Raw genomic sequence first — 27,590 nt, forward strand, 5'->3', positions numbered from 1 at the left:
AGGGAAAAGTGAAGATAGCTCATTTCGGTTTTGGAGAAAATAGAGAAGAAGAGAGAGCTCAATACTCTGCTGAGAAAAAGAAAGAAGCTGCAAATAGAGAAGAGAAGCTGCTGCTTCATTTGGTTAGTAATCATCTACCAAAGTAGTTGTTGTTGTAATAGCTTTGAGCTATATGTATAGAGAAGAAATTATTCATTATATTTCTTCCTCTATTTGTTTCTTTGGTGTGTGAGAGCTTTTGGGTGTATTGGGTTATTTGGGCTGTGAGATTGCCAACACTTTGTAAACTCCCATTTGGTTACACTGACTGTGGAGGAACCTCGTTAAAATCTGTGTCTTTTATATTTTGTTCTTTCATATTTTGTTCTTGCATTTTTTTTTTAATTTTTTTTTAATTTATTTTTTTTTTTAATTTATTTTTTTTTTTAATTTATTTTTTTTATATATGGTGATCTGCAAGGCTGAGGCTGCCAAACCGACGAAGAACCCAGGAACGCGTAAATTGGTGGTGTAGAAAGAGTGGTGTTGTGCAAAGATTGCAAAGGGATTTTGCTGTGTAATGCCTTTTGGTCACAGTCTTCCCTTGGTAGTGACGTTGCCGTGCCTCTTGTCGCTGCTTGGAGCTTGTTGCAATGTGTCACTTTTACCGTGTGGGGTTATGCAAAAGACTGCAGCGAGTTTATGCTGTGTAGTGCCTTTTGATCATAATTTTCCTCAGTGGTGACGTTGTTGTGCCTCTTGCTGCTGCTTGCTGCACCGTCATCGCTGCACTGTTCGCTGCACACCATTGCACTGTCTGTTGTCCTGCTGTTCAAGTTTTGTGGCTGTTTTTTTTTTTTTTTTTTTTTTTTTTTTTTTTTTGCGGTCGTGGTATTTTTCAAATGTTTTAAGAGTAACACCATCACCATTCTTGCGAAGGAAAATGATTCGCAAGATAGGGGAACAACGCTGAAGATTTACGCCCCACTGACTGGCCTTAAGGCGCTTGCTTTTCCTACAAAAGACAACTCCATGCATATTAAGTCGTGGTCTTCTGAAGTATCTTGGAAGGTGGCAAACTTTGTTCGATCAAATACGGAGAGGGAGGCGTGCACACCGGGGATTCTTATCTTGAACCCTTCGCACCATGCTCGTGACAATCATCCGGCTTCGTTTAAGCTTCTCGGAGATCACATCCGCAGCGGAGCTATGGCTTGGAATGATGCCTTGTCGACTACCGGAGAAGCTGTTTTTGATGAGTCTTATTGGGAGTGGCTTGAAGACGTCTTGGGCCGATCTAAACATGTGCTTACTAGCATGGGCCTTTACCATGCCGTGTACGCGTCTTTGTTTAGTTATGATCTCCATCATTCTGTCCTTCATGCGTTCTTCGAGCATTGGTGTTCAGCCACTAACACGCTTCATACAGCTCAAGGAGAGATGTCAATTTCACTTTGGGATCTCCACAAGATAGGGGGATTGCCAATCCAAGGTAAGTTTTATGACGAGGTCGTTCCTAGTGCAGAGGAACTTTCTCTCTGCAATAACCGAGGATTGCCTGCGAATTGTCGCTGTTTATTTTGGGCATATCACAAGCTTTCCCAAGATTCTCGAAGTAAATCAGGCGTGAAGATTTCTTCATGGATCCGCTTCTGGTATTGGGAGGACACAAGGTACAAGAAGTCCTCGAAGAGAAGAAGTTGCAACAAAACCACTAAGCCAAAGGGAGACTCATATCCATCTGGTGCCATTGGTTCAGCTAGGCGCCGTTCCCCTGCCGAATTGAGAGCGTTTGAGGACCTTGGCATAGCATCAGAGCATGTGGAAGAATCTTACCTAGTTGCTTTCTTAGCTTGTTGGCTTTGTAAGTTTGTTTTTCCAATCGGCGACGTCAACTTTGTTCGTCCTGGGGTTTTCAAAGTTGCTAGCAAGATGGCTGCAGGTGAATCTTTCAGTCTTGCTATCCCGGTTTTGGCCAATATTTATAATGGCTTGAGTGTTGTTTCGAACTCAGCAAACACTGAAGATCGTGCCGCGGTTCTTCCCTACCACTATGTGTATGGTTGGTTGGGTGAGTACTTCGGTACTCATTTTTTTCTTCAACTCTAAACAAGTCAGGGCCTTTGATGACGAAGTATTCTGGCGTGCTTTCTTCGAAGAGCCTCGATGATTCCCAGGCGCAAGCACTGTTTAGAAGCTGCGAAGGCTTGAAGATGGACTATCTGGCGAGAGTTGGCTCGGTGCGGCGAGGCATCATGGACGATTCGCATCTTCGCTTCTCAGACTTATCTTACCTTATAAGTCTTCGCTCAGGGTATGTTTCTGTGCGGCAAGAAGATCGATGCATTGTTCAGCCGTATAGTCCTCACCGTTTCAGCAGGCAATTTGGTTTTGTCCAACATGTGCCAGGCAAGCTGAAGGAAAAAAAACAATTAGACTCTTTGCAAGCCGTGTATATGCATTGGGAGTCTTGTACCCGTGCATGTACAAATGCTTCTGTCACCCTGCCGGCCAAAGACGAGTTCAAGAGTAGTCCAGTAACCCGTGCTTACGTAAGTTGGTGGTCAAAGGTATATTATGAGAATTTGGGGATGGCAAGTGGTACCAATTCTTCTCATTCACACCTTAATGTATTGAAGGAGGGGTGTTCTGTGGTTCCTACACAACAGATATCTTTTGATTACACGAGTGCTGCTGCTTTGCAAGATAGACCAGTGGTTTTAGTCCCTCAATGCCCACGCTTGTCTTCTCAACATCTGGATGTATCTGAAGAGGCTGGTGATGAAGTTGATTCGCACGAAGATGGACTTGTTTTGCGGCAGGGTCAACAAGTTTTAAACAAGCGACGTCTTGAAGGCACTCAGGCCGATAGCGATGTCAATTTTCGTCATAAGAAGAAAGAAGTGTTTAGGCTCCCTCAACTCGATGGCAGTGTGTCGTTTGAGAAAGACGTATGCATCTTCTTCTTTCTTATGACTTCTTCTGCTTTCATTGTTCTAGCTTTTGCTTCTAACAGCTTTCTTTGTTTTCTTTAGGTTGGGCCTTCTTGTTCTGTTGACTTGGCGACCACAGGTATTTATTCTTATACGGAGATGCTATTTGGAGGCGACCTACCTACGGGCGAGGAGATTGGGGATCCACCTGGTACAGAGCTTATCCCAAGTTCGTCAAGTTTCGCAAGTTTGCCGTGTGTAGGTGGAGGCATGCAAGATCCCGTCATGCGTTCTACACCTTTGCCAGCTAGCTCTGAGATCTCTCTGAGAGGGCCAAACCTTAGTGGTACTGAGCAGCTTATTCATTGCATCAATCTTCGTGCGGCAATGGATATCAAGAGCCATATTGAGGGGAGGATTTCGAAATGCCCGTCGGAGGACCTTGCGTTGCTTAAGGAGGACTTGTCGAAACTTATTTCTGCAATTGACAATCTTAACATTGATTCTTCATCCTTAAAGATCAAAATTGCTGAAATTATGGCCGCCTCAACTGAGTATTCTTCCTTGCGTGTTATTTCCTTGAAGAAGTTGAGTCCAGATGTTAGAGCTCACCAACTTGCTGCAATAGACTTGTCACTAACCCAGGCCCGGTCTTCTCAGCAAGCGGCTTCGGGAGATTATCAATCTATAGAGACTTCTTTAGCTTCCGTCCGGGTACGTCTAGATATGTTGATGCGAGAACAAGAACAGCTGGGCAGCGAGGCATCAAAACTTGAAAGTGTTCTCGGGGAGCAGGGAGCTACACTTTCTCAATGCCAAGAGGAGATTTCACGCCTAGAACAAGAGAAAGACATGGCTATGGAGTTGCCCATCCTGTCTCTCACCGAGGTAGAGACTTTGAAGGCTTTGGAAGGCTTGCTTGAAGACCGCCTCCTTAGTGTTAGGGACATAGTTTTCGAGTAGTGTCTTCTGCCCTTTTTTCTTTTGTAATCAGACTTTTTTCCTTTAAAGAAATAAAATGTTTGCATTCTTGAATTTGCTCTTTATTCTTCAAAGTGTTTTTTTTTTTTTTTTTTTTTGATGTGACTGTACTCGAAGTTTTGAAGTTTCAAGTTGCCTACGTACTCTTCCAAAGAAGAGATCAAGTCATAATGTAGTTCAAATGAGTGATGGTTTTGATGATGATTTTGCCGTACACAGTTTATGCTCTTGCGGACCAGGAGCGTGGTGCGTTTGCTTTAGGGGTAGTAGCGCTTCAAAAATCTGCCGTTGATGGGGCCGATCTTCAACCCGTCTTCTGCCATGATTAAGTAGGCGCCATTGGTGTAGATCTCTTGTATTACATAGGGTCCATCCCACTTTGATGTGAACTTGCTTTTTGTCTTATGAGTTGTAATGATAGGCCTACGCAATGCCAGCACGAGATCTCCAGCTTGGAAAGACCTTGGGCGGACTTTCTTGTTGAATGCCTTGGCTAACCGTGCTTGGTAGCATTCCAAGTGTTGTTGAGCTTCGAGCCTTCTCTCATCCAGCGCTTCCAACTCCTGAAGGCGCAACTTTGCATTTTCTTCATCAGTCAAGCCTTCTTGTATAGCCAACCTTAGTGAGGGGATTTGACTTTCAAGCGGTAGAACAGCTTCTACGCCATATACGAGAGAATAAGGTGTAGCTTGGGTAGGAGTCCTATGTGTAGTCCTATATGCCCAAAGTGCTTCACTTATTCTTTCATGCCAGTCTCTCTTTGTTCGGCCGATTACCTTTTTCAGAAGGTTGCACAGCGTCTTGTTGAATGCTTCCGCGAGGCCGTTGGCCGGCGCATGATACATGGAAGACTTGTGCTGCTTGAACTTGTATTTGTCGCAAAGCTCGTCCACGAGTCGGTTGGAGAACTGCTTTCCGTTGTCAGTGATAATGTAGCGAGGCACCCCATATCGGTAGATGATATGCTCCTTGATGAAACGAACAACAGTTTCCTTTTTTACTTCCCTTAAGGGTATGGCTTCAGCCCACTTGGAGAAGTAATCTGTTGCAGCTAGGATGTAAGCTTCCCCTGCAGATGACTTTGGCGTAATTGGTCCTACAACGTCCAATCCCCATGCGTCGAACGGCCATAAAGCAACTGTAGGGTGTAATGGTTCAGGCGGTTGATGTATGAAGTTGGCATGGAATTGGCAAGCTTGGCACCTTTTGGCGTGTTCCAGGCAGTCCTTCACCATGCTCGGCCAGTAGTAACCCATTCTTTTAAGCTGGAAATGTAGCTTTGGTCCAGATTGATGTGCCCCACACACACCTGAATGTGCTTCTTCCATGGCTTGATTAACTTCTTCCTCACCTAGGCATCTCAGGAGCAGTCATTCAAAAGAGCGTCGGTAGAGTGTTCCTTTGTAGTAAAGGAAGCGAGGTGCTCGTCGGCGTATTTCGGAACGGTGTCTAAGATCATCTGGAAGCTTTCCGTGCTCTAAGTAGTCAATCAGCGGCTGTCTCCACTCTTCAGCATCGACTGGAAGTACTGAGATGACATTTGTATCATCTAGTGACATTTCATTAACGAGCGGAATCACCCATCTTTGGCAAACTGGCACGTCTGCAACTTCATCTTTTCCTAGTGTCATACTCGAGGCTAGATTGGCGAGAGCGTCCGCCATTTGATTTTCCTTTCTTGGCACATGTTCTAGTGTCACAGCTTCGAACTTTTGTAGCAGTTGGGTCGCTAGCCGGAAGTATGGGACGAGATCATCCTTCCTCACCTCATACTCAGTTAAGAGTTGATTGATTATGAGCTTGGAATCGCCATATACCTCAAGAGCTGTGATTTCCATGTTGATCGCCATTTGGAGCCCGATGATCAATGCTTGGTACTCAGCAACATTGTTGGAGCATAGCTCATTCAGTTGGAAGGAGTAAGGTAGTATGTGCCTTTGTGGTGACATGAATACTACTCCTGCCCCCGCTCCGTCTGCTCGTGCGGATCCGTCGAAGAACATCGTCCATGTCGGGAAGATGTCGATGTAGAACACCTCCTCGTTAGGCAAGTCGTCTGAGATTTTCCAATCAGCCGGGATTGGATGATCGGCAAGGAAGTCTGCTAGCGCTTGTCCCTTGACAGCTTTAGCTGAGACGTAGATGATCTCATATTGATTAAGAAGCAAAGCCCATTTAGCGAGTCGCCCTGTCAAGACTGGCTTAGTCATAACGTATTTGACAGGGTCGGCTTTAGCAACCAAGTGGATGGTGTAAGCATGCATGTAATGTCTGAGTTTCTGAATGGCAAACACCAAAGCGAGGCACATTTTTTCTATTGGGGAATAGTTCAACTCAGCGCCGGTGAGAGTTCGACTGAGGTAGTAAAGTGCTCCTTCTCTTTGGGATTCATTCTCTTGTGCCAAGAGTGCTCCGATTGAACTTTCCTGAGCAGCAATATACAATATGAGTGGTTTCCCGGGCACAGGTGCCCCCAGGACAGGTGGACTTGACAAATATTTCTTTATGCTTTCAAAAGCATTATGGCATGCTTTGTCCCATACGAATGGAACATCTTTCTTCATAAGGCGACTAAACGGTTGACAACGCCCTGCGAGGTTGGAGATGAAGCGTCTAATGAAGGCTAGCCGTCCTTGTAGACTTTTCAGCTCGTGCAGGTTTCTTGGCTCGGGCATGCTTTGAATGGCCTTGATCTTTGATTGGTCTACTTCAATACCACGGTGCTTGACGATGAAGCCGAGGAATTTTCCAGAGGTGACGCCAAACGCACACTTTAACGGGTTCATCTTGAGGTTGTATTTTCGCAACCTTTCGAACACTATTCGCAGATCCTTCAAGTGTTCTGATCTTTTCTTCGTCTTAACCACCACGTCATCTACGTAACATTCTACGTTTTTGTGTAGCATGTCATTGAAGATTTTCTGCATTGCGCGTTGATACGTAGCTCCAGCGTTCTTTAGACCAAAGGGCATTACCTTGTAGCAGTAGATACCTTTTGGAGTACGAAAGGCTGTTAGTTCCTCGTCTTCGAAGGCCATGTGAATTTGATTGTACCCAGAAGAGCCATCCATGAATGATAATGCCTCATGGCCAGTGGTTGCATCCACCATGATTTCAATGATTGGCAAGAGGAAGTCATCCTTTGGGCAAGCATCGTTGAGGTCCCGGAAGTCTACGCAAACACGTATTTGTCCTGATTTTTTAAGGACAATGACGATGTTGGAGATCCACTTGGGGTATTGCACTTCTTGAATAAAGCCTGCTTCGATTAGCTTGTCGATCTCGACCTCGATTTGTGGGATAAGCTCAGATCGATAGCGTCTTTGAGTTTGCTTTATCGGCCGTGTTCCAGGCCTGACCGCAAGATGATGAACAGCGATGATAGGGTCCAGGCCGGGCATTTCTTTGTAGGTCCAGGCAAAGACGTCTTTGTACTCTAACAACAGCTGATAATACTCCTCTATCTCGTCTGTACTTAATAATGCACTTACGAAGATAGGCTTTGGTTCCTTGCTTGTACCTAAGTTGAGTTCCTTGAGATCATCGATCGTGGCTTGCCCCCCATCTTCGAGCTGTGGTGGTGCAGCAGTGACATCTTCCTCGGGGATTTCGTCTTCTTTACCTTCTTGAACCGTGACGTGGAAAACATCTTGGATCTCCTATTCGGTGCTGTCTTCTCGAGCTTGTCGGCATAAGGATTGTCTGGTGTTCTGGGAGAGGCGTTCCTCGCAATCTTCATAGGAAAGAGCCTTGACCGAGTAATTGAAGAAGTCTTCTGGGAAGAGGTCGCACATTGTGATGGGGATGGACGATCTTTGTGTCGAAATTTCATTATCTCTAACACTTTCACATTGTTCTGGAGGTTGACAGGAGCTGTTTTGCCCCTTTTTCGACTGATAAACTTGTGGACAAGATGGTTGCTGCTTGTCCAATTTCTTCGAAGCGATCTTCGAAATGCATTCCTCACAATTTTCATAACAAGGAGCCTTGATCGAGGAATTGAAGACGTCTTCGAGGAAGAAAAGATCCCGCATGAACGATCTTTGTGTTGTAATTTCATCATCCTCAACATTTTCATGTAGCTTTGAAGGTTGACGGTAGCTGCTTTGCCCCCTTTCTGATTGGTGAACTTGTGGACAAGACATATGTTTCTCGTGCAGTTTCTTCGGAGTGACATGAATCCATCCTTCATCTTCACTTGACTTGACTGACATGGTTTTGGAGCATGCCCCCAGCGGTTGAGGTGAAGACTTTGAGTTGAAAGAGCCAGAAGTGACATCTTTCTTAGGGATTTCATCTTCAGTGTCGTTCTCTTGGGTTTGTTGGCATGAAGATTTGCCAGTGTGGACGATGATGCGCCTCCTTACCTTCAGTGGTCCTTTTGTGTCAACCTCTAGGATTGCTTGGCGCTTCATCCTTGAAGGAATCAGGCTTTGAACGTCGTCCTTTTCTCCTAACCCATCGAGCTTTTCTCCCTTTGGGGTTGTCTTCCTCTTTCCAAAAGGCTTCTCATTATCTTCAAATCTTTCTGAAGCTGATCGTCGCAGAGGAGAGATAACTGTGCTGCTTTGTTTCTTAAGCTTTAACAACCTTTCAAAAACAGAGCTTTGGGATGCCGGCGCGTTAAGCCTCTTGAAGACAAAGGTTCGCTCTTGACCACCAATGCGATTAAGCACTGAAGTTCTGGAGCTTGAATGGCTCATTCTATCGAAGACCGACGTCCGAGGGGAGGGTTTAGGCTCTTCTTGATCTTGTTCAATGCTCATGCTGACATATTGAGTGCTAGTGTTTTTTGCTTGGCTTGAAATCATCACAGGTGCATTTGGTGTGAAACCAAGTCCGGCTTTGTTGTTGTCAACTCCGTAACCATGCTCCTTCAACTTCTTTTGAGTTTTGGTGAGGTTACGTTCTTCGCCATTGACAGTGTTTGAAACCTTCTTTCCAGCCACCGCAGAAGAAGCGAAGTCGTACCCGGCCTTTGACATGAATTTGTAGGCGTTAGGGTCGAAACCTTCCTCGGTCCTCTTGGTTGGAAGAAAGCTTGATTCCACCTTCTTTGGTAGAGCTTTTGTGAAGCCTTGTGGTAGTCTTGCGACCTTAGCACCCCCGAGCTGTGTCAAAGGCAAAACTGCATTTGTCTTGAGCAAGTTCACATTATCCGTGTGCCACTGTGTATCAGCTTTTCTAGTTTCGAATGGAGATTGACCATTCTTTCTTCTTGACATTGGGATATACCGGAATATGGGTGCGTTCGGTCCTTCTGACGGCATCCTACTCCCTTTGGTTGTTGCAGGTTTAGCAAACTCGTCATCGTCTTTGCTTGAAGATGGCACGGCCTGCTTTTTTTGCTTTTTAGGCATGGCTTGCCATTCCTGCTTTTTAGGTGCTGTTCTGCCCGTGGATTTGATCTCTTCCGGAAGGGCTTCGGGTACCGTCTCTTCATCCATGTAGAACTTGGCATCTGCAAAGTGTGATTCGACTTCGGTGAATGGCTTGGTATCACCTTGGATCACCTTCACTCCTTCTCGGTAAAATTTTAGGCATTGGTGAAGGGTGGACGGCACTACCCCATTTGCGTGGATCCAAGGTCTTCCTAAGAGCAAGTTGTAGGAAGTTCTTGCATCAATCACGTGGAATATCGTGCTTGATTTGAGCTCACCCATGGTCATCTCTACTCGGATCATGCCTATCGCCCTTTGTCCTCCTTGGTTAAAACCCTGGATCAGCAGACGGCTCAGGGATAGTTCATTCACCTTGATGCCGATTATGGTCATTGTTGATTTTGGCATGATGTTTATGGCCGACCCACCATCCACAAGCATGCGGTTGACTTTGTATTCCCTTATGTACCCGGAGACGAAGAGAGGACGGTTGTGAGGCTTTGATCCCAACAGTAGGTCTTCGTCAGTGAAGTTAATTACGTCATGGGTGGCACAACATGTGGCACATTCATGTGGCTGAAGCTTCGAGCCTTCGTCGTTACTTTCTTGCACTTCGTGGTCGTCGGGACTTGCCAAGACTGCTGCTAGTGCTCTTCGCATCTTTTTTGGCAATGGTAACGCTTCCTCGATGCTAAAGTGTGTTGGCAGACCTTCTCCAGGTGTAAGGGTCTTTTCAACCTCAATGGCGATAGCTTTGCCTTTTGAGGGCTTTTCTATTTCTACTTCAACTATGTGACAGGCCACAGTAGTGCACTGTTGGAAAAAGTCATTCGGGAAGTATTCATGCAAGGAAACGGGAATGCGTGGCTCCTGCTCCTTAGGTTCCCCAGCATATGTTGTCTTATCATGCTTTATGTTTCTTTTAGGCTTCACATTGTTGCGGCCGTGGTGATTTCTTCCTTGTTCCACATTTGGCTGTATGACTCGTGGTCTTGGTTTCCTTGTCTTTTTGTAGGTTACCAATATCCATCCTTCTTCATCATCAGCATGTGCATCTTGGTCGCTTCTCTCCAGTGATGGTTGTGTAGGAGGTGCCGTGCAACTTGAGCATTTACGGGAATGGTCAGGTGTTGTTTGGAGAGGCAAAGGATTAAACGATCCAAACGCAATTGTAGTGGTATGCGTTGCGGCCGTGTCCTCAAGGTCGAGCTCAATTTGCCCTTGTTGTGCTAGCTTCATGATGAGTTCTTTGAGAACGAAGCACTTGCCAACAGGATGGCTCACAATACGATGGTACTTGCAGTACCTAGGATCGTTTGTGCGATTCATTTCTTCAGGACGCTTGCATTCGGGTAGCTCAATCACCTTTTTTTCCAGCAAGTCATCTAACATGGCAGCCATGTCAGAGTCAGGAAAAGGGTACGTTTTCTGTTCCAACTCTCTCAAGGTGCTCTTGTATCTGTCTTGGGTGCGAGAAGGCTCACTTGTCTTTATCTCTTTCGCTTTCTTCTTGGAGGAGATCTTGATGGGCGCTGAGGAGGCCTTGATGGGCGCTGAGGAGGCCTTGATGGGGGTAGTGTTGATGGTGAAAGCTTCCTTAGCGGGCTTCTTCCCGGTCTTGTCTACATTTGGGGCGAATACTTTATCCTTATTGAAGTTAGTAATCGGCTCATTTTTCCGTGATTAGCGATACTCAGCTCCATGTCGTGGGAACGAGTTGCTAGCTCTTCGAATGTTCTTGGTTTTATGCCTTGGAAGATGTAATGTAACCCCCAGTGCATGCCTTGAACGCACATCTCAATGGCAGAGGTTTCAGAAAGCCGATCTTTGCAATCCAGACTTAAGGAGCGCCATCTATTTATGTAGTTGACGACAGGTTCATCTCTCCACTGTTTCGTACTGGTCAGCTCTAGCATGCTTACAGTACGACGAGTACTGTAGAAACGGTTGAGGAATTCCCTTTCTAGCTGGTCCCAACTGTTGATAGACTCAGGTTCGAGGTCAGTGTACCAGTCAAAAGCGTTACTTTTCAGCGAACGCATGAACTGTTTAACGAGGTAGTTTCCCTCTATCCCAGCATTGTTGCAAGTTTCAATGAAATGGGCGACATGTTGCTTCGGGTTGCCTTTTCCATCGAACTGCATGAATTTTGGGGGCTAATAACCCCTTGGCATCTTCAAAGCATCAATCTTCTTGGAGTAAGGCTTTGAGTACAGTACGGAGTCATGCGAGCTTCCTTCGTACTGTGTCTTGACAGTGCTTGCGATCATCTCCTGTAGCTGCTGGATAGAGAGAGATCCCATGAATGTCGTTGCTTGGTCTAGCTTCGGCTTCTCTTCAACTTTCTCCACTGGTGGCTCCTCTTCTTCGTCGTCTTCTTTCTTTAATAGGCCAATATTTGGGTCGACTTTCACGTCGGGCAACGCATCTAGTTGGTTGACAAGTGCAGCAATCTGCAAGTCCTTCTCTTCCACAGTCCGTGTGAGCTTTGCGATTGCTTCATTCATCTGAGCTAGCTGCTCCTCGATTGAAGTTGCTCCAGTAGTCATAACTTGCATGGTTGTACTGCCGCTCGAATCAGCGTCGGAGAGTAGGGACTCTGAGTATTTCCTCGGGCTTTCCCCCTTTGATGCCCTTAGCGAGGCTAAGGTGATCACAGGCTCGTACCTCAAGTGCTCTTGTTCCTTTGACAGAGTTAATGCAGGGGCGGAAGCCGCAGCAAAAAGAGCTCTTGCCTTACTTCGGGTTATGATGCCCGAAATATCACCACTTGCGGCGATGATGTTCTTGTTCTTTGCTTTGATTGCAGGAACAGCTTGATCCTTTCTTGATGCCATTTGCGTTTTTCGATGATTTGAGGATAGAGATGAGAGGTAGAGATGTCCCACTCGGCGTGCCAAATTTGTAAACACGAAAAGTTCCTGAAACAAGAAACAAGAATACGTGTACAAAATATATTTTTGTGTTTAATGATTTTGGGGTTACAATCTCTTTGTAATTTGATCCTCTGATTCTATCTTCGTAGGGTGTGGGTTTGTGGATGAGCTGTTGATCCAAAGGGCCGTCGGGGCTTGGTCTAAGGATGAGCAGTTGATGAACGGATCTTTAAGGGGCGTTGGGCTTGATCTTGAAGAATGGGTGTATGGGTTTGTAGATGAGCTGTTGATCCAAAGGGCCGTCGGGGCTTGACCTAGGGATGAACAGTTGATGAACGGATCTTCGAGGGCTTTTGGGCTTGATCTTGAAGACTGGGTGTATGGATTTCTTCAAGGGCTTTTGGGCTTGATCTTGAAGGTTGATGGATGAGCGGATCTTCAAGGGGCTTTTGGGCTTAATCTTGAAGAACGATTGGATGTATGGATTTGTTGAGGTTGTTGATCCAAAGGGCCGTTGGGGCTTGATCTTAGGATGAACGGATGATGAATGATGAACACTTCTCTTCAAGGGCCGTCGGGGCTTGATCTTGCAGAATGAACAGATGATGAACGATGAGCACTTCTCTTCAAGGGCCGTCGGGGCTTGATTTTGAAGAATGAACAGATGATGAACGATGAGCACTTCTCTTCAAGGGCCGTCGGGGCTTGATTTTGAAGGAAGATTTGACGAAGAACGAAGATAGCTTTCTTGGTCCTTCGAGATTTGCTTGAGAGCTTTAGAGTTTCAAGGCTTCAAGGTTTTGGTGTGATGTGAATTCCCTTCTTTCTTTCTCTTCTTCCTTTTTTTTTAAAATGAATGCCTTGGCTTCCTATTTATAGAATTCCAAAACTTGATTTTTGGATTTAAATAATCAGATGAAATAAATCATTTCTGCCAGGTAATGACACGTGTCCTATTTGATGACTTTTCCAATTTATTTCGATTTTTCGTTGAGTCACACGCTACATGTAAAATTTACGTGACACGTGAGCGTTGAAATTTTAATTATTGGTCAACATTCATTTCACCGAAATTTTGATGTCTACAGACACCCATTAAGCTTTTTATCTTTTGAGTGCTCATTCTTATGCCCCTAGTAGTGCATTGTATGTGTTTATTTCCTCAAGTTCCAATGGATGTCAAACACATGCTCCTTTGTTTTTATTTATGCCTAAAACAGTCCAAATGCACTCCAAATAAAAAAAAACTGCTTACATTTGAATCCCAATACGTTTTTGACCTTTTGAGTGCTCATTGTTATGGTCCTAGTAGCGCTGTGTATGATTTTATTTGCTTAAGTTCCAATGGGTGTCAAACATACGCTTGTTTTCTATTTTGTTTTAAAGCTAAAAACAATACAAATGCACTCCAAATAGAAAAACTGTGTACTTTTGACACCAAATATGCTTTTGAGTGCTTATTCCGATGCCTCCCGCTCCGATGCCTTCCGCTCCGATGCCTTCCGCTCCGATGCCTCCCGCTTCTATGCCTCCCGCTTCTATGCCTTCCGCTCCGACGCCTCGTAGTGGGGCTTCACGCAAACAACCTCTGTGAAGGCTCCATCTTTCTCCATGTTTAGTATCTTCTTTTTTTATTTTATTTAATATATGATTTTTTTTTTTTTTTTTTTTTTTTTTTTTTTTTTTTTTTTTTTTTTTGTTATGAACATGCATTGGGTTGCCTCCCAAGTAGCGCTTTCTTTTACGTCTTGCAGCCGGACGAAGAACCCAATCACTCCAGGATATGTTCACGAATTGGATGAGAACTCCGAGTCATAAACTGGTACCTAGAACAAGAAACAAAATAACATAAGAATCTGGAATAAAATAAAAACAAAAGAAAATAAAACAATCCAAAGGATTAGCAAATTTTCTAATCCCCGGCAACGAGAGCAGAATGTGGTACGAGATTTATACGCGCACAAATTAAACCCTCTTTTTGACAATTGTAGTAATGATGTAAGTAGGGATCGTTCTGGACCGGGGATTAGGAGGGATTGTTAATCTCTTGGAAACTGACTTAAAAACGTAAAAACACAATATAAAACACTATACTAGACTCAAAGAATGCAAAACTAAACTTTAAAACACCAAAACAAACCAAAAGACTCAAAACAGCACCAAAACACTCAAAACTGCCTTAAAAACACAATCTGGGCAGTTTTGAGCACTTTGACTACTTTGGACGAATTTGGGAAATAAATTGATTCAAAACACTTAGAAACATAAACTAAGACACTTTCTAACTAAATTGGACATTAAAGTAAAGGGGGATTTATGTTTATACGAAATTAAATTAAATGAACAAAATGCAATTAAAACAGAATGTAAATATGAAATTAATGAAATGGAATGAATGGATGATAGAATAGCTAAGGGGTTCATCTCCATACATGTTACACTTGCATAATAAAACGATTTCTAATTGCATTTCAATAAACCATGAATTCTCAACGCTCCAAGTTAATTAGGTCCGCTTAAATTAACTTTCAAATCTTCCTAACGTTATTGAATTGGATGATTGCATACGACAACCCAAAACATTCCCCACAAGTCCCCTACATGATTGCATAATAGAGATACAAGCAAGAATCATTACGCTCTATGAAAATTATAAGTGTTGACGAGGCATTCGTTACTATGGAATACGCATGAAACTCGTGCCAAGAATTCATTTAACGCGATTGTTTATAAGCAACCTCCACTACTTGTGAATATAAGTTCGTAACTATTAGGTGAAACTCACTTATATTCTAGCGTCATATTCATGCATGAAAATTAAGCACGCATTCTCAATAAACATACATAAATAAGTTATCAATCAAACGGTTAAACAAATTGAATCCACAACTTATGAAACGCAATTAGAAGTAATCAAATCAAAATGCAAGCATAAACATATATTTCGAATCACCCCCTAGCTAAAGGGGGGTTTAGTTCCTCATAACTTTGAAATCAAAGAAACACCTAAACATTCCAACAACTCAAACTTGAATTGTATGAACGTTTAGGCACTCTTCTCTTCCATTCCTCATACGTACAAAACAAAGAGAATTGAATTTAACCATTGAAATCAAAGAAACACCTAAACATTCCAACAACTCAAACTTGAATTGTATGAACGTTTAGGCACTCTTCTCTTCCTCGTTGTTGTATCACAAGGTCTAAGGATTTGTGAGGAGTGATAGGCACGGCAATGGATTGTTTTTGTGGTGTTTGGATTAGTAGGGAAATGGTGGTTTTGCACGGCAAAGGGGGAGGGGTTTTGGTGAATTTCTGAATATGGAAGAATGAATGAATGTTGTGTGAAGTGTGTATGGTTTTTATAGGGAGATGGATGGATGGGAGAGGGAACATGACAGCTAGGTTGCATGTGCAAATGCTGGAATTCTGAAATGGTGATGGGAGATGCATGTGGCTGATTTATGCATGTGATTAAAGGGTGGGAGTGCATGTGCAATGAGTGGTGTTGTTGGTGTGTGAAAGTGGCTGAATTGGTGGTGCATGTGATTAAAGAGTGAATGCATGTGTTGAATGATTTCTTGGTGAGGGAATGCATGTGCAAATGCATGTGGAATGTGGCTGCAATGAAATAGAAAGCTGGAAATAGGAAGGAATGTGCACGGCAATAATGGGTTCTTTGGTGATGAATGTGGCTGCAAGGTGTGGATGATGATGAATGCATGTGCAATGACAGCTAGGATATGATGATGAATGCATGTGGCTGATTTAATGGAGGAACAAGTGCATGTGCACGGTTTTGGTTGGAATGCAAGGGAATGCAATCTGAAATGGGAGATGGAATGGGATGCACGGCAATGATGGGCTGTTTTGTGTTGGTGGATGATTAAAAGTGCATGTGGGTGAATGATTAAAGGGTGTGGAAGATGGCTGAAATGATGAAAGAATAAAGGGTGCATGTGGGTTAATTAATGAAGGAAATGCATGTGCAATGACAATGTGTTAGAATGGATGTGTGTTATGCATGTTAAGTGATAAGTGATAAGTGATGATGATAAGTGATAAGTGATAAGTGATGATGATAAGTGATAAGTGATTATGATAAGTGATATGATAAGTGATGATGATAAGTGATAAGTGATATGATATGTGGTTATGATATGATAAGTGGTGATGATAAGTAATGATATGTGGGAGTGTGGCTGAAATGAGGGAGTGGAATGTTGGAATGTTATGCACGGCTAAGGAAATTGGAAAGGTTTAAATGTCCTAAAACTAAAGGGAACAAGGTTCCAACACTTTGGTCTTCAATTAGGTCTTCAATTTCATCCAACACTTTGGCGCCAAGCATAAGCTATCCATCCTTAGCCCAAAAGTGCTCCAAAAGTCTCCAAAATGCATCTTTTTGCTCCTTTAGCCCTTTGGACCTACAAACACACGAAAATAGCTTAAAGTACTAAAATAACTAAAGAAACATAACGTAAATGCACGAGAACAAGCCATTTAAGTCGCATGAATATGCTCCTATCAGAATGACCATGTCCCCCACAAATCTGACACTCTATTTGATAACCAGTACTTGGTGCAGTAGCATTCTGGTGAAAACAATTAATAGCTGTATGTCCTCTCTTGTTGTAGATTTGACACTCAATCACATTTAGAGACCTGTTTGTTGTATTTCCACTCCACACATTTGTACCAAATTGTATTGTATTGCCAAACCAGAAAAAGAGCTTGTATTGGACCCTTTGCCTTTAAAACCAGCATTTGACTTGAAACTGTTATTACCCTTATAATTTGGCTTTGGTGTAAATGGAGGTCTTGAGCCAGAATTTGAAGAGTTACCCATATAGCCAACACCATAAGGAATTTATGGATAAACAGTACCTGGAAATTGTTGAGGCATAGGAGGTTGTGAGTATGGTTGTGGAGGCATAAGAAATTGTTGAGGCATAGGAGGCATAGGATAGTGTTGATGCATAGGAGGTTGTGAGTATGGATATGTGTATGGTTGAGAATAAGGCTCAAACAAATAGGGATATGGATTAGGAGTCAGGACACCCCCAGTTGTTCCAAGCAAGTGACTATGTCCTGCAGGATTAGACCCCGAAGCAAAAGACTCTCCTGGGGTCATTTGAGAACCTTGAACATATAATGCAGAGATACCACTAGATTCATCTTCAATTTCTTTTTCAGCCCCAAGCAACAAAGCTCGAAATTCTTTAAGAGAAATAAATGATTCCCTGGCTAATATCACTATTCGAATTATAGCATACTCTTTTGGTAAACCAGCAAGTTCATCAATTATGACATCATTATCAGAAATGAATTCTCTAGCAGCAGTTAACTGTTCCCTTATATTCTTCAATCTTAACAGATATTTATCAATTGAATCCCCTCCTTTCTGAATTGTATGCAATTCTGTCTTCAAATGATTAACTCTAGACTTAGACACGGAAGCAAACCGATCCACAAGATTTGACCAAGCCTCGTACGTAGTTACACATCCAAGAACATATTCAATAACCTCATCAGACAAAGTAGCTAGTAAGAGACTTAAAAATGCCATATCTGTGGACTCCCATTCAATATATGCATCATTAAAATTAGAAGAAACTCCTCCTTCAGGATGAACTACAAATTTCGACGGACAAGCAGTAGTGCCGTCAAAATGCCCAAACAATCTATGACCCTTCAACACAGACTTAAACTGAAATGCCCATTTAGCAAAATTATCATCCTTCAACTTTATAGTGATCATTCCCAACAAATTTTCAACTTTGACAGTAGAACTAGCCATGACTCCTTGACGTAAAACACACACTTTCAAGAATCAAACAAACACCCAATCTTTGCTATCCAAAAAAAGAAAACTCAAGAGAGAATGAAACTCCCTTTGCAATCAAGAAAGATTGAAACTTTCTTGAAGAAATCTTGAAATATAAGCAAAATCAAACACACAACATACACCAAATTCTGAGATCGAAACCTTTTAATCAGGACTGAAACCCAATTAATCTTCTAATCAGGACTGAAACCCAATTAACCAACAAAATCAATTTACAATGTCACCTGAATTGCAGCCAGAATGCACACCCCAAGAACCGCGATGAACTCCTCTCGGACTATTTGACCATGTGTAGCAGCGGAAGACCTAGGATCAACAACAACAATGAGCCAATGCAGGATGATACCATATTAACGCTATTGAATTAAAGAAATCTTAAAGAAGAAGAAACTAAAGGAATCGAAGAAAAGAAGAGAGAGCTTTCAATCATATATTCGGAGTAAAATGAATTATTACATCATGAGTCTCTAAGTCTCTAAGACTATACTTATATAGAGACTATGTTGCACAATTTTACATTTTTACCCTTTACACTTAACTCCAACTACCTCTAACTGTTTGAAGATAAGTCTGCACCTGATTCCAACTAATTCAGTTTATTTGGTTAATACTTGAGTACCAGTGCTACCCCATTTTCAAGTACTTCGAGAACTGATGCCAGGACGAGAAACGCCATGGCGATTTCTTTTCTGCCCTCATGAAGGCCCTGCCTCAATTCCTCAATGACTGGAAGGCTAAACTCTGGTCCCGATTCTTCTGCTTATCGGTAAGCAAGGAATGAATGTGTTGTGTTTTGCTTTGCTCTGCGTTGTTACAGAATCACTCAATTTCCAAATAACTTATCAACTAGAGTTCTTCTACCCCTTGCTGGTGTATGTGACAATATACCTCAACGATTGCCAGCGGACAGCTTTCTACGAAGGCATCGGCCTCAACACTAAAGAATTTGATATGCACGTTATCACTAAGGTCAGCCTGCAATTCGGTTCCATATTTATTGGCATTATCCATATCTGCTGTTTCTGATGATCATTTTCTCTGTTTCGCTACACAGACAAATGGCACCACAGCACGAATATTCCCAGCTGTGCTTGATGTTGAAAACCCAAAACTCCAAAGGAAACTGGACCGCATGGTGCAAATTAACCAGAAGCTGATTGCCGTCGGGGAGAGTGACGACATTTCCTTGGTGAAAAACTTGGAAAGGGTACCGATTGTTGCTGCTTTGGCGTCGGAGCTTCTTGCCGCTTAGTTGATGCCTCCCATTGAGTCCAGCTCTGTTGATTTTGCAGACTTTGAAACCCAGCTAGTCTACTGATCTTTTTGTACGGCCTTCCGTCCCTCTCAAAACCAAGATGATATTGTTCATGTTTTGTTACGATACAACCCATTGTTTCAGTGCACTTGCTTCATAACCTTTCATTTTCTTTTGTAAAAATGGCTTCATAACCTTTCATTAATATTCCTCTTATTTTATATTTTAGCAGAAAACCTAACTGAACCAATTTTCATTCACGTTACTACGTTAAAGTAAATCAAACGGAGGAAAAAAAAAAGTTTAAAACCTATTTGCTAGTAATTTTAGTCTCATCGCCCAGAAAGGAACATGAGAATTACATTCCGACACTAGTAATATTTTTGTCAAACCGAAACCAACTCATTTGCTAATTTTCGGCTTGGATTTCTAAACCTTATTTATCTGCTGCGTCAGTTGGGTTGGTTTTTTGAGCTCAGTGTTTGTGTACCAGCCACAGTTCCATATTCATCCCATTCACTACGGCGCTAGACGGCTTGTCATGGCCCCGATTAGTCCCTAGCTGTTTGGAAATTAAGATAGTGCGCCCAAACCTGCTTAGGCTTGAGCCTAGCCCGCCTAAGTCGTAACTCTCACTAAGACAAAAAATCAATATCTTTCATTTTGCATTTTATTTTGTCAATATAATGTAAGAGACTTGTTAAATATTTTGATAAACACTTATTATATGCTTCTACCCATGTTTGCAATATGTTCTAATACTTTATGATTTGTATGTCATTTTATTTTGCAATTGATGTATCACAATACAATTATGTACTTTTTAAAGTATAAACAAACACTTATTTACACAATATATAAAATTTACTTAAATCTACCCAGTTTGCTTGGCCGCCTAGACGCTAGACCCAGCTGGCCACCCGACGAACGCCTAGGTCTTTAGAACCTTTGACCCTATTTTTCCCCAAGGAGTTTTTTATAACAGCTGGGAATGAAATTAGGGGACAGGCAGGGAGGGGAGTAGAGGGAGATAATCCGAGTCCCTTAGTAATCACTTGTTTTGATGCGGCTTTCAAAAGTCAAAACCGAAACCAAATCGTTTCCCTACACTGCGGTTCTGTTTCAAACCAAAACTGTTTCAAAACTGCAAAACTGAACCGTTTGGTGCAGTTCGATTTGGTATGTGTTTTGGTTTCGGTTTTCTGTTCCAAACCTCAAAGCACATAGGATGATAACTCGTAACAAATGGTTCTAACACAGTTTATCAAAATCATTATCACAACACAAGGGAAACGTAACGAACCACTGTATCCGCTCCAACGTAACTCGGGAGCAAGTCAATCCAGATCGTCTTAAAATGATTATGTCCCAATACCCTACAATGCGAACATAATCGGAAAACCAGCAAATTTCCAAGTCATGAGGAGGGCAAATTCAATTCAAAAAACAGTCACAACCATTGAACATTAAATTGCTCTGGACACCATCCCTTGCAGATTTCTGCATTATTGTAAACAGCAAGACATTTTACAACAATCATGAACCGGGATTTTATAACGGGACATTGTAACCGTATGAACTCTCCTTCGCCAAAATCTTCAAATCGACCAACTAGTGTAACTGCATTAAGAAACAACTAACCGTGTACTCATTCTCTGACTGCCATTACTACTGAAACAAAAGACCCTTCACGAGATGCAATAGCCCTAGAAGAGAATGTTGTAGCCAAACCTGTTATTAAGGAATGAAGGTCAAGCAGAAAATAGAATAAGAATGATAATCCAAAAAGAGAACAAATAACACCAAAAATTATACTAAACATGACAGCATGTGCACAAAGTTGAGAGATGTTGGGGGAATAACATAGGAGATCGTTTTTGTCCACTATGTTGTCAGTGGCATTTTGAAGAGCATTTCGTATCACACAGCACCTAAAACCAGCATCGATAAGAACGTGATTTTGTGGCATTTGATAAAACTTCAATTAGAAATTGTCCAGTCCACATTGCATTACCCTTCCATTTGATAATCGTGTATCTTTTCTTTACGCTGAGAATAGAGCATCTGGATTCAATAGAAAGCTCAAATATTTTATGGTTTCTCGGCATACTTTTTGTTATTGATAGAAGAACCAGTTAACTCACGTGCAAGTAGACAACTTTTACACCAAAACACTCACTTAGAGGTTAAAAGCATAAGAATCCTAGCCCTCCCCCCTCTCCCCCCCCCCCCCCACACCCAACAACAAAAAAACAATAAAAAATAAATTAAAATGATGCAATATGGAAATCGAATAAAAGGTACAAACCTTTATGCTCGTAAAACAGGTGATGGTTTTAGGATTTTTTATTTCCACAATCAGTTTCCTCATTTGCTCCATCAAAGGAAGTGGTGCTATGGACCGATGCTCGCAATTCATCTCCCAGCGGTGTGCTTCGCACAGAATATTTCACTGCATCCCTTGTAGCAACACTTTCTGTAATTTTATCTCCATCTGCCGAGAATTGCAAAGATTCTTTTACTTCTGGCTGAACGGGAAAAAGGGGGTCAAAAGCAGGCCCGCGTTGTTCCCCTGCATCCTTCAAATCATCCTCCAAATCATCATAGTCAAAATTCCGCAAAATGTTTGGAAGTGATAAACCATTGTCCTCCGCATGCCTAGTTCCCATTTCAATATCTATTTTCTCCTTTGAGCTCATAGTACCTTCCCCGTGATTTGGAGTCCCAGATCCTGCAATCATCTGTTCATCCATCTCAATGAATGATCTGAATCTATTCATTGAAGGAGGGATTTTGGAGAAAAAAACTTCTTTGATGTTCCAAATCATTCCTTTGTTATACGGGTTCTCCTTCTTATCATATCGGTACCGGAAGTTTTCATATGTTGTCTGTAACAAAACATGAATCACAGTACTAAGCATATTCCAAATAAACAAAACGAAAATTGCACAAAATAATTCACTCCATGATGCCAGTAGACTACAATCTGTTATTACAATGGTAACCACACAAGCAATATGCCCTCAGACATAGATTCAAAGATACCGATGGAAAAAAAGAAAAAAAATATGTTGAAATTTTTTGTTTCATTCCATCAATCAGAAAGAAAATTTTTGTTAGACAATAATTCCCTACTCATTGAAACTACGTTCTTTGATTATTCATCACTATTTTAAAACTAAGTTTTGATATGCATCCTTGGCCCAAATGCCATCAGCTAATTTTTCCGTAGGTAAGAAATCTTAAGAGTGACAGAAAACCACTCAGGTTATATAATTTGCATCGTTAGTTTCAAAAAGTTACCTGGTTTGTGCATATCAAGTAGGAATGGAAGATTGTAAGGCCACCAACAAACCAGATAGCGATAAAACAGTATGCTAAAAGGATATCTGAAAGGATATCATTGGAAAAAGCTTTCGGAAGACTGCCATGTTGAACTATGTTTATCCAAGAGAAGACAAAAACATATATGCACAGTATGGTTGAGGTTGATATGAACATGAAGAAGAACGGATAGTTGCGCTGCAACCAAACATAGAAGAGGACAGTTACTTTCTTAGCAGACAAAATAATCAATTATTATATAACGATTTGAGCACCGAATAAATTGCAACCATCCAACTTGATAATCCATACAAGTTTATTCCATTATAATTGCTTCAAAACAAATTACTTGTGGTTCACATGCTTGCAATATTCATGTTAAACATTGGACGACTGACTTGGCGAGCTCAAGGTCATTGTCAAAAAAAGAAAGAGTCGGGCCATTTACAGGTGATACTATGGCCTCGTTTGTTTGAAATTTCTTTTAAAATGACTGAAAGCTCTGTTAGAGAAAATGTTTTTGGATTCAAAAAACACTTTGAAGTGCTTCCTGCAAGAAGCACTGTTACTTTTAGTAAGGATTGGTCCCAAAAACATTTTCACCAAAAGTGCTTTCAGCCATTTCAAAAGCACTTCCAAACGAGCCTTATATCCAGTAAACTTACATATAAAATACCATTATGTTCGAAAGAGCAACTCACTAGCAAAAGTATCAAAGGGCTGAGTAATGCATCCCAAAGCAAAGATATAGTATATGTAAGAATTCCACATATCTTACCTTCAATATAATAACTTTATAAGTGGGATCCCTTTAGGACCTACTCCAACGTTTAGAAACTACTATTTTCTAAAGATACAGGAAATCCCATGCCCTGCATAAGGAGACCTAAGTCCTCGTAGCCTAACCCAATGGGCCAACACAATCACATATATTACAATTATAGTAACTACCCCATTCTGCATTATGAAAATTTGAGTGTTCGATTTATAAAGGAATCAGAACTATCATACTATTATTCTCATTTTGAACTTCAAGACTGTTAGTATATAATAGATAAATCTTCTCAGCAAAGTTTCAAGACCATCAAAGTACAACTTTGAAAAGATATATGTAGTGATGTAAGTGCTAATAAGTAAGACCCAAGATATATTGAGAAGCTCAACTACACAGGTACAAAATCGCAGTTAGATGCACAATTTTTCAGCTTGTTCCAACAGCAATTCATGACAGATCATGCCTCTGGTCTTTGATAAATTATATTCACTATATTAAGCCAATCAAGTTCAGAAGAGTTGACAATATACCAATTTCTCATCACAGATGGTATAAACATGGAAAGGTACTCTTTTACCCAGACAAGCTAATAACTTACAATTCCAATGCACTGACCAACCCACGGACAGTGATGATCGAATCTCTGAATGCAATTGTTGCAGATAGAACAGTGAGATACACGGGGAGGACGATAAAGCAAACAAGTATCGCAATACTTCACTTTTACTGTGTGACCATTTACAATCACATCTCTTGTTCGAGGTAGCTTCAGATGAGGAGTTCTTTCATTAACCCACTCCATGGATGGGGTCGCTAGATCAAATGCTTCATCTGATTCTGGAGGCCTTGAATTTCGAGGGATTATTCCAGGATCTCTACCAGAAGTCAAGAAGAGAAAGGTTAAATCCTGCACAGAAACAAGCTAAATGTCAGATGATGTTTAAATGCTAGAAGAATCAGAATTGTAAGAATAGGGTGTTAAACTAGTTTTCATGTGACAAAAATTATTTAGCCATTATCAAGATAATGCTGTCATCGGAATGCAATCCAAGTGCCTGCTGGCTCAGATCCACGACCACAACAAGAAGGAAAGAGATTCCATGCACCAAAAATTTTAACAAGTTAACATCACTGCAATATGCACAAAACTGATATTGTACATGTAATAGAAAAGAATCCACAATACAAAAGAAAAGAAAACACATTCCAAGGCTGATTAGAAAATTGGTCTTCTGTTATCATTTGAGGATTATGTACTTCTTGCTTGTAAGTTCCTTCAAATTTTAGTGCATTGTCTAAGGAAATAATCTCACATGATGTAATCCATTATAAGATTTGAGCTTAATAATCTAATTAACCATATCCTTGATAACATCTCTAGTGCTCTCTTCCCAAGTGTGACGTACTTTCACCCTTCAATAATTGAAGTTTATATTGACTCAGACTGGATTATTAAGTAGTTTTAAAGATGGAGGCAGAAAAAACAATAGTAAAAGTATTGAGCCATCAAATGTCAGCGTGCAGTTTTGATCATATAGAATGCCACTAAAAGAAAAGTCAAAACTCATACTTCCTTCTCAAGACCCAGGTTTCACAGGACAACCACAAGTAACGTCATTTCTGGTGAAACGGAGGACAATATAAATAGTTGTTCAGTATTTAGTTTTGATGTTGTAATAATTGCTTTTTCCTCTCAAGACAGAAATTATCCTATGGATGCTGCATTTAATTCGAATGCAAGAATTTGAGTTTCAATAATGACTTGGCCAAATTTGGTAAACTACTAAAGTCGTAAGTTATCTCATAAGAAATACCAAAATAGGCCACACGAATAGCCATATATAACAATGACCTCTTTTGATACAGGAATAACATACCAATTGCTGATAGCAATAAACAAAAATACATAATAAATAATAACAGCCTTACCAATATTGTAAGAACTGAGCCAATAACTAATACAGGAAGCCATAGACTCTCATTCTTGTTCTTCTCATCTTTGATTTTAAGATAAACCTTCAAACAGAAGGCAACTGCTGGGCCGGCAATAAGGAGTGTAGACAGAAGAAGAGATGCCACATCAGGACCAAAAATTAATCTCCCACCACAGAAAAAGTTCTGACAAAACCAATAAAAATCCTCATCAGTGCAAGTACACCAAACTGGATTGGACTTTTAGCAATATTCCACCAGTCATGCTACCGGTATAGTGGTATATCATAAACCGAAAGAATAGTCCATAAAATTTTCAGTTAGGAAAGTATTTCAAGTCATGATCAATTGTGCCACATCAAGTACCAAACAATAATTTCAATATTATGCCACTTGAAAACATACGTGCATTCATATATCCACAAATATAAGGGAAAGGAGGAAAATATGCAGCTGATACAATAAATACAAGTAATTTGTTAGTGTTTAGATTTAAATTTTGTTTTCCTTGTTCTTCACTGATATAGAGGTACAACAAATCAATTTCACAAGCCATATTTTTTTTTTCTGACTACATTTTTTTAAGCCTACTGATGAAGCATATATGACACTACAATCAATCAACCATCCGCAGGGGAGGTAGGTTTGATATTTGGAAGGCCTCGTTTGGTCTCTAAGACTAAATTGGAATGGATAACCAAACATATTGAAGGTATTTTGAAGAACGAAATGAAAATTTGTGTCCAACTTGAAGGTAGACGATGGATTAATTATTAAGGAAACTTATCCATTAGAATCACCCTAAGACTGGGAGGATTAGAAGGAAGAAGTTTCCTTCATCCCTTCAAAATGAAAAACCATTCACCACTACCTTTAATATACCTTGAATTTTACAAGTTATCCGCTCCAACCAATCGTAGAGACCAAACGAGGCCTAAAAGATACATGGTTACACTCTATAGGTTCTAAAGGTGTTGAGAAATTGGAGGGGGGCAGAGGTTATTCCAGGCCAATTAATAGCTCTGCCCCTGCTACGATACGAAATAATACATTATCGATTTTTCAGTACATATGTAGTTGGTGGGCAAATTCTTGCTCAGAACAATAAAAATTCACGCGATAAGAAGTAATCACAGTGGCGCAAACACATGAATGAAAGAAAGTAAACACAAACTGATTAACATGAACTCCAAACGCTGGACCTTGACCTAGAAGATACTTATCTGTTCAATCAAGTAAAGCTAGTGTAGCTAGAAAAAGAGAGTATCTTAAGGGAAACCAACTGCTGCAACTCAAATATAAAGACGAAAACACACAAAAGAAAGAGGAAATGAAAATCAATCACAAAGGGAATTAACATAAAGTCATAATCTCATCCTCTTCTTTCAAATTGGAACAAAAGAAGGAACACAAAATGATAAAGCAATTGAATTGATGTTGATCAAAAAGCAGTCAGAAGTGAAAATCAGTGAACCCAATTGAGAGAGAGAGAGAGAGAGAAACTCACATTGCTTCCTTTCCAAACTTGGAATAGCCTCTTGGGTTTATTCTGTGCCATACCCAGCTGCCTAAAAATGCTGTATTCTCTCAACTCCAAAACCCTCCCTCCATCACAAACTCCACTTCCTTCCCTGCACTACAAAGTCACCAGCACCAGAAGAGAGAAAACCCACCAAGGAAAACCAATTTCTTCAAACAATCACGGACATGCAAATGAGCAATTGAGGAGTGAGAGAGAGGTTTCTGGGTTTGGGGTGAAATTCAAAACCAGCTGCCTCTCTGCTCACAACTATTTATTTTGTGGTTTCTGAGACGGATTGTACCAAGAGAGACGAGCAAAGATTCTCTCTCTCCCCCTCCCTCCGTATCCTTCTCTCTCTAACTTCTCCTCCCTAACCCGCTGCCAACGATGACATCCGGGCGGATCTTCCAATTTTCTCGCGGCTTTTCCGCTCTTAACCAACGTTTTTCATTTTCATTTTCATTTCCCCTTTTTCTTTTTTTTTTATTTATTATTATTAATTAAAAATTAATATTAAGTATTTAACATCTCTCAACATTTTAGTATCATTCTATATTAATCTCAACTATTTTTAATATTCCAAACAAGTACTCAATTTATTAAAAATGTCACATCGTTAAGTCGCAATTAAAAATCTTTTTCATTAACTAGGAGTTACTTTGTTTTGAAAATAATTAGGAGGTTATAAAAGTATAGCCTCCACCAACTAACCATCACCACCACCCCCATCATGTTATCTCCTCCAAACCCAACGTAAAACTAACAACTCCCACCCTACAACTCA

At 41.1% G+C, this 27,590-nt stretch overlaps 1 protein-coding gene and 1 pseudogene across 1 annotated transcript; one reads left to right on the forward strand and one right to left on the reverse strand.

The window, feature by feature from the left end:
* Positions 1–18,238: 18,238 nt before the first annotated feature.
* Positions 18,239–19,316, forward strand: LOC137712203 (magnesium-protoporphyrin IX monomethyl ester [oxidative] cyclase, chloroplastic-like; annotated as a pseudogene).
* A 1,353-nt stretch (positions 19,317–20,669) lies between these two features.
* Positions 20,670–27,216, reverse strand: LOC137712844 (probable protein S-acyltransferase 4). Its single transcript, XM_068452016.1, has 6 exons — positions 26,792–27,216; positions 25,282–25,470; positions 23,951–24,259; positions 22,557–22,775; positions 21,562–22,141; positions 20,670–20,984 (listed from the first exon to the last, which is right to left on the reverse strand). The coding sequence occupies exons 1-5, from the start codon at positions 26,840–26,842 to the stop codon at positions 21,590–21,592; spliced, it is 1,320 nt and encodes a 439-aa protein (XP_068308117.1). The 5' UTR covers positions 26,843–27,216; the 3' UTR covers positions 20,670–20,984; positions 21,562–21,589.
* Positions 27,217–27,590: the final 374 nt, after the last annotated feature.

This window comes from Pyrus communis, chromosome 13 (assembly GCF_963583255.1).
Source record: "Pyrus communis chromosome 13, drPyrComm1.1, whole genome shotgun sequence".
Taxonomy (NCBI): Eukaryota; Viridiplantae; Streptophyta; class Magnoliopsida; order Rosales; family Rosaceae; genus Pyrus; species Pyrus communis.

What these genes read in the sequence shown, in the direction of transcription:
- LOC137712844 (XM_068452016.1), bottom strand. Translation starts at nt 26,842, where the DNA reads ATGGCACAGAATAAACCCAAGAGGCTATTCCAAGTTTGGAAAGGAAGC. An exon ending in GCTCAGTTCTTACAATATTG is followed by an intron (nt 24,260 to 25,281) that starts GTAAGGCTGTTA and finishes GTTTCTGTGCAG; the next exon opens with GATTTAACCTTTCTCTTCTT. An exon ending in TTGGTCAGTGCATTGGAATT is followed by an intron (nt 22,776 to 23,950) that starts GTAAGTTATTAG and finishes GTTTGGTTGCAG; the next exon opens with CGCAACTATCCGTTCTTCTT.